This window comes from Triticum dicoccoides, chromosome 3B, assembly GCF_002162155.2.
Source record: "Triticum dicoccoides isolate Atlit2015 ecotype Zavitan chromosome 3B, WEW_v2.0, whole genome shotgun sequence".
Taxonomy (NCBI): domain Eukaryota; kingdom Viridiplantae; phylum Streptophyta; class Magnoliopsida; order Poales; family Poaceae; genus Triticum; species Triticum dicoccoides.
The window spans coordinates 553,240,335-553,248,222 of record NC_041385.1 but is presented as its reverse complement, the minus strand read 5'-3'; the positions used below and the strand labels follow the sequence as shown (position 1 = coordinate 553,248,222).

At 45.3% G+C, this 7,888-nt stretch overlaps 1 protein-coding gene across 1 annotated transcript; it reads left to right on the top strand.

Annotated features, from left to right (window-relative positions):
* Positions 1–2,443: 2,443 nt before the first annotated feature.
* On the top strand, positions 2,444–6,845 carry LOC119277034. Its single transcript, XM_037558239.1, has 4 exons — positions 2,444–2,725; positions 5,261–5,425; positions 5,534–5,866; positions 5,982–6,845. Exons 1-4 carry the CDS (start codon positions 2,632–2,634, stop codon positions 6,572–6,574), a joined length of 1,185 nt encoding a protein of 394 aa, XP_037414136.1. The 5' UTR covers positions 2,444–2,631; the 3' UTR covers positions 6,575–6,845.
* Positions 6,846–7,888: the final 1,043 nt, after the last annotated feature.

Sequence of the window (7,888 nt, the reverse complement as noted above, 5' to 3'; positions counted from 1 at the left end):
GTTATGGAGGGGAGGGGTGGGCCGGCTGGGCCTGGGGGTTGGCCCAGTTGGCCACGGCCCAGAGGGGGGTTTCTCCTTTTTTTTTGTTAGTTTTAGGTTTTAGTTTTTTTTTGTTTTGTTTTTATTTATTTTCTTTTCTGTTTTAAATCAGTTTAAATTATTTAGCCATTTTCTAAAAATGTGATTGCTGTACCATAACTACCCTTGTAATATTTGGCACCCACCGAACATTTTTGTTTCTACTTTCGAAAACTTTTATTGTCGACATTAATTTTAAATTTTAATTTGACGCGGTTTGAACTAACGGACGTTTAGCATCAGTAATCGGGATGATGTGGCTTGATTAGCGTGGGATTATTTTAGCAAGATTATCCGAGCGTCACAATAAGCAAAGTTGTATTGGACTGTGTGATGTTACTCCTAAGTTCCTCCCCACTGTGACCAGCCTAACTCTTCAAAGATCTAGAGGCACTCGAGAGAGTCTTAAGAGTTTGATTCATTTATTCTCTACCAACTGTCTAAGGACGAATGGATGAGAATAAATCCTAGATGAGGCGTATGCCTTTGTGACAGGCATGGCATTCCTAAGTTGGAAATTTAAGAACAATACGTCAAACTAAAGAATCCAAGACAAAATAGAGCAACGATGTCAGAAATTATTTGTGCATTTTTTTCTTCACACATACGTGTGTTCACAAAAAGGCGCATTCCTTTTTCTAGGAAGTCACATACACATTACTATTTTAACAACACGGCTAGTTCTTTTTATTCACGGTGACTGGCAAGGTCTAGAATAAAAATGAATAACGGTTAATTTAATATCTGAGAAAGCGGGTTTTCATAGCCGTGCATTAACATTTTCCCACAACCCTGCCATACAAGAGTGCGTACAGTGCATCATGCGACAAAATGGCTGGTACTCGGTTACTAAGTTTAATAAAATGATTGTGTGCATTATCAGCCGGGGCCATCCCCTTTTCAGTAAAAGAAGAAAAAAAACATATAGTGTAGGTGCTTGGAAAAACTACCAAGTTTGCTTTACTTTGCTTACAATGTGCTAAATAATTAACCAGTTTAGGCACATGCATAATTATCAGCACCGCGCAAAATCCGACAATGCTACAAAAATTAGAAAGTTATGCACATGCATAACTATCAGCGTCATCGTCACCCCTGTCCGTCCTTAATTTGGTTCTTCTTTCAATCAACTAACTTATAAGTTCTTTCATTGTTGCATTCGTCGGCATATGTCATCTCTCTAATTACCTTGGTTGCTTCTTTTTATCCTTGTTCATGAGTTGACCGGAACTGATCTAAACACATTTTGTGGTATTGTAGTTGAGTACTTTACGACGTTTTTTTTTTGTGTGGCTTTAGGGTAAATACAGTCTATGCATGTACGTAAACCATCTCTGGCATAGCCGCGTAGGCACGTGAAAAAAAGCCTGCCCGCTGCTACCCAGCTCCAGAGTCCAGACTGCCCATTTCCATTTTTGTGCAAGGTCCATTGTCGCTGATCACCAAGCATGCATGGACTGCGGCTGGTTTCAACATGAGGTAATAGCAGTGCAAGCGCGGACGAGGTGTAGTGCGGGTAGATTAAGGCTGAAGGCAGGGGGGAAATTGCAAAATGTGCGGCGCTGACCAGCCAAGCCCAGCTGGCTCCACTTGGCGAGCTGTGATTCGCCCAGGACCAAACTTGCACCTCCATTACAAGTTCAAGGACCAAATAATCCGCTTTTTCAAGTTTGAGGACCAAACCATCACCTTCATGACAAGTTCAGGGACCTGCAGTGCTATTACCTCTTAAACTATATTCCACTGTATTATCGATGTGTCACTGAATTTCCTTTTGCTCGTTTAGTTCCGCAACCACAATCATCTAGTACTACTACTAGTAGAGATAAAAGCAAAGAAACTGAAGACAGACTCTATGCTCATGATTCCACTGTAGAGTGTACACCACCGCATGTTGGTTATCGTGTGACTCCGCATGCAGTGATGAGCAGATTAAACTTCCACCTAAACTTATGGAAGGTGACCATAAGTGCTCATGAAGCTAGTAGCTCCTCTTGCTAATGATAGTACTGGAACATGACCTCACCTCACACCTACTTGTGCGAACGGGGTTTGGGGGTCGAGCCGATCATTGGTGGACTAATTTTTATTTTTACCGCAAGAAAAGAGCAGCACTGTAGCGGTGGTGCAGTCGTTTTGGGTGCTCGACAAAGTGGCACCAAAACGCTGCAAAAAGCTAAAGGCAGGTAGCCTCTAGAGCCCTATTGACTATTGCCGCATTTCTCACCCAGTGCCCCACTGTCCCCACCACCACCAGACCCCATCCCTGTGAATGAAAATGTAGAAAATAAAAATAACGGGGGTGGCGAACCAAGCGCCAAAGGAAAGGGAATCCGGGTACCATAAAAAGCAGGGCGTGGGCGGGCGAGCAGAGCACAAGCAGAGTCTCTTGGCTGCACCCGTCACCGGTGCCCCCTTCTTCGTCAGCCTGCAATCTCCACTCACCTCACTCCCACTCCCACCTCCCACCCCCCACTCTTCTACACATCGAGGACGAAAGGGTGGTGAGGGAGCCGGGGGCCTGAGGGGGCTAGCTGCTAGGCGGAGGAGGGGATGGAGCGAGGGCTCGCATTGCTGGGTCTGGGGCTGGCGCTTCTTCTGCTGGCGCCCTCTCGTCGTCTCGCCTCGGCCGCTCCGGTGGAGGACGGTATGCTCGCTCTTCCGCCCCTTTCTGCTCTTCCCCTTTCTCGACCCATAGTCCATAGACAGCCTTGTTGCTCGTCTGCAACTGCTCATTTGAAGCGATTTCGGCCGTCTTTGAGTGCGGTATTTAGCTGGCGAAATCAGATCTCATCAGTAGTAGAGAAAATCATGGGCCTTGGAACATTGCGTGCATTAGGAATCACAGCTTTTTTCTTTCTTTTTTGCGCTGGTGAGGAATGAGTGGGTGGACACTGAGTTAAATGAAGCATTTCCCACTACCTTTTAGAGCATCATAAGGTATATACTCCATTGTTGCAAAGTAAAGAGTCCGTCCTGAAAGGCGAGCACAGCGGGACCAACAAGATAGTTTCAAATACGGTGCGTGCGCGTGCTCTGATACGAATCATTCAGAGTTCGGAGAAGAAAACGTGAAACGCTAGCTGTAATTTCCTTTTTTTTTTGGTCATGTCCTGTTACTTGTGTATCAACTCTGAACTGTCCCTCTCTTGCGCCAAAACTTTTCATCCACTGTCGTTATGTTTATTGCCGCTGCTTCTCATGGCAGATACGAGTTTTCCACTTGCATAATAACGCCTCCTGCTTCAGTTGAGTTTGCCTCTTGTTTAGTTTACTGCATCTCTGCATGTGCCTTCTCCGAAGAAACATGGGATTAAATAACATGCCATATGTTTATGTGTTACAGTATTACTTATTAGGCAAGTTTTTGTTAGTTTGAAAATGACCGATAACCCCCAGCCCCAGGTGAGTCTCATATCTTTGTGACAAGGATGTTCTGTGCAAATGTTTGCTGAAACTGAAACCACCATGAAGATTCATAAAATTTACAGACTTTTCCTGCATTGTCTCAAGAGGTTCCGTCGACCTTTATTACTGTGCCGACGGCGTCACAGCAAGTCAAACAGATATCACGCGCTGCAATAAGAAACTGGGATCCAGGCGGAGCAGCACAGCAGAACCCAGCGTCCCGCGAAGGGTGTAATGAATGGTCTCGTAGGGTCAAATGGCTTATTCAAAGGATGGCCGTGGCCGCGAGGGACCGTCCCACATCTTTTTTATTGCCTCCGTAGTACCTTCACCTCCCCAAATTTACGCGTCTTGGTCTGCATTGCGCTGCCCTAGGTCGCAATGTGCATGGGGCTCCATGTCCATGGTACCTCCACGATAGGCCGGGTTTGGTGGATGTCTCCCTCGCCCTCACCGCATAAAGATGGCTGGGCGTGGCCACTCACATGGCTCATGGCTGGCCGTCCTTGTGAGAACAGTGACGCGTAATCAAGGTGGCCTTAGTACTAGCACCAGTATAGTAGTACTGCCTCCCATGAATTGCCTCGGGTGTACAACGGAAAAAATTAGGATGTGCTTCTGTTTTTAGCACTGTTATTAAGTCTTGGCGTAAAACTGGACTATCCGATATTTTTTCCTTTAAAGGGGAAATATTCAAGCAAGAGGTCCCGAGGATCAACTGTTGGAGGTACAGATTGAAGGAAGACTTAATTCTCCTGAAGCACAGAGTGAAGACCAAGTATTTGAACAGCTTCAGTGATTGGATTTCTCCACATCTGTGATGTTGGCAGCTACTAGCTTCTTTCTGACCACATAATGAGCAGGTTCCCAAAAACCGGAGTAGGTTGATGTCCTGCTCATCAATAATTTTTGCTTAGCCTTTTCTATTTTTTCTCCTTCCCCTTTGTAACATACTACTATTTCTACTCCCTCCGTTCCTAAATATAAGTCTCTGTAGAGATTGCACTAGGTGGACTACATACGGAGCAAAAGGAACGGAGGGAGTAGAAATAGTAGTATGTTACTAAACTTAAAATGCATCTATATACATCCGTATGCGGTTTATAGTGGAATCTCTACAAAGACTTACATTTAGGAACGGAGGGAGTATATGATAATCTTACCGTAGAACAATTGTTCTACGGTGTGCGCTTCAATAAAAAGAAAACTATCTTTACTCTAGTGTGACTGCTCTGCTCATTTCACCGTACATGAAGTATAGATTGGGTTTTTACTTATCAGATCTGTCCAATTTATTAGTAGGACTGCATTCTTTTAGTACCTATGTAGCAAGCGTCCAGCCCATAGTGTACTATATATATTTACGATGGTCCATCCTATACAGCCTCGTACAGCTATATATTGTACTCCCTCGGTCCCACAATGTAAGACATTTTTTGACACTACACTAGTGATAAAAAACGTCTTACATTATGGGACGGAGGGAGTACATTCTTTTAGCATCTGTGATAAATACGAGTACTATGGTTTTGATTGCAGAGCAGTTGGAGTGTATCATTTACAGTTGTCACGCGGAGTACATATTCAGTAGAGGTTCCTTAGCATTTGCTGTCTTGCGTACTACTGCCTCCGAATCAAAATATAAGACGCTTGTTGACACTATCATAGTGTCAAAAAACATCGTACATTTTGATACATAGGGAGTAATAGTTACTATGATTTGGTATTGATCTGGCCATGGCACTTACATGAGCATATGACCCTTGCGAAACAGGCCTGCTGATGAATGGTGATTTCGAGACAGCACCACCTGGCGGTTTCGTCAAATCGGCTTCAGTTTCCGAGGGCGCGGCGATCCCAAGCTGGACGATCAATGGAACAGTTGAGCTCATTTCCGCAGGCCAGCACCAGGGTGGCATGATCCTTATTGTTCCACAAGGTACGTATCCTCTTGAACTGTATGTCTCTGAACGATAATCAGTTAACACCCGAGTTCATTTGGTATGCGGTGCATGTGTTTAAACATTTGGGTTTGATTTGATGGCAGGGGATCATGCTGTGCGGCTAGGGAATGATGCAGGCATTGGGCAGGTGGTGGAGGTTGAGAAGGGCTCAGAGTACGCGATCACATTCAGTGCCGCCCGGACCTGCGCGCAGCTGGAGTCACTGAACATCTCCGCCGGGAGCGTATCACAGACAGTCGACTTGCAGACACTTTACAGCATAGAAGGCTGGGATGCATATGCCCTGGCTTTCCAAGCAGTGGATGAGCAGGCGAGCATTGAGTTTAGGAACCCTGGCATGGAGGACGACCCGACCTGCGGGCCTATCCTTGACAACGTGGCCATCAAGAAGCTCTTCTCCCCCGACAAAGCAAAGGGTATACAATGAAGTTTCTGTAGCGCTCTCCATGTTTTTGGTAACTGTTACACTGGTTAGAAGTACTCTAGCTCATTGTCCCTGCTTGTATTCTGTGGTGTCTTTGTTTTGAGCAGAGAACATGGTGATCAATGGAGACTTTGAGGAGGGGCCATGGATGTTTCCAAACACAAGCTTCGGTGTCCTGCTCCCGACGAACCTTGACGAGCAGACATCGGCCTTGCCAGGGTGGATGATCGAGTCGAACCGCGCAGTCCGCTTCGTCGACTCCGACCAGTACACCGTGCCCCAGGGGAAGCGCGCCATCGAGCTTCTCTCCGGCAAGGAGGGCATCATCTCGCAGATGGTGGAGACGACCCCTCAGAAGGCGTACACCCTGACGTTCACGCTGGGCTCGGCAGGCGACTCGTGCCAGCCGCCAATGGCTGTCATGGCATTCGCCGGCGACCAGGCCCAGAACTTCCACTACTCCCCCATGGGCAACGCCACGAGCCAGGCCGTGAACGTGAACTTCACGGCGCGCGCTGAGAGGACACGCGTTGCGCTCTACAGCGTCTACTACAACACGAGAAGCGACGACCACAGCTCGCTCTGCGGGCCGGTGATAGACGACGTCCGTGTCTGGGGCTTGAATGGGGCTGCTGGGTTGAAGGCAAGTATTGCGCTGCTTATTGCCATGGCTAGTGTCATCGTTCTCGTGCTGTTCTGATCTCCTGAATATACGTATGTAACCTCCCCTGCAAGGACGAGGAGGCCACTAGTTTTGTTAGTAAGCTTGAGGTTTCTATGAGATTGATGAGTAATGTGAGCTTAGGCTAAAGCTACCAGTAGCTATAAATGGTTGTTTTGTTGCTTTCTTGTGTGATTCAGAAAGTAGCAAACCATGATGGGATTGAGTGGTCACTGAGCCAAGGGCTTGCAATGTGAGATGTAAGAATTGTTCCAAGTTCATCTCTTCAATGCATTAGAAAGTTCAGAAATCTTGTCTCTGCTTTTCTTTGGCGTCTTGTCTGAATCTTATTATCTGTGGCAGTGACGATTTTGCAGTGACCAGCCAATTTCACTACATTACGTTATGGACGGTTTTGCCATGCATATTTTTCCAGTCGATTTGCACCTGCAGCCAGTCACTGATGCACACCTAACAATCATACTTGAATAGTTATGCATGGCATATATACGACCAGGACAAGTTACAAACTTCAGCTTGACATTTCCCGTGCCACCAGCCACAAATAAGATTTTGTGGTGATCACCCAAGTTTACATTTCTTTATAGAAGGTTTTGCCATGTTGAAAATGTGTCACATATATGCACGATTAGGTTACAATTGCTTTGTTGATTTATATTTTTGTGACAGGTTACAATTGAAATTGGTGTTAGTGAATAGCGTTGCTTTCACCCGCAAAAAACAAAAATGTTGCTTTACCGAATGAATTCTACTCGGGGTACCTGTAAAATACAACAAACGGATAAAGGCAATGTCTGTCAATCCACACGCAAACTACATTAATAAAACAACATGCATTGAATGACGAAATGATAATGCAACATTGAAATATCAAAAACAACATGTTCAAAGAGATGGTGCATTGCATCCGACGGTTTGATATGTATTCCTTCCGTCCGAAAATACTTGTCATCAAAATGAATAAAAGGGGATGTATGTAGATGTATTTTAGTTTTAGATAATCCCTTTTTGTCCACTTTGATGACAAGTATTTTCAGACGGAGGGAGTATTATGTAGCAGACGTGGAGATTAGAAGATGCCCACTTTGGGGTTTGCAAGGGAATGCCTATTTAATTATTTTAGGTCAGTGATCCCATATACCTAAATAGTTGGTCCACAGTTCCCCACTGACTCTAATTCTCTCAAACTTCAACTATGTTAACTCACCATGACAGTGTGCATCGAAAAAAGACGCGCATTAGCATGCACCGCGCATGCACTTATATTCAATAAATATCTTTTTTCCGAGGGTACGCCAAAGGCGTACCATAGCTTTATAGAAGGGGAGATAA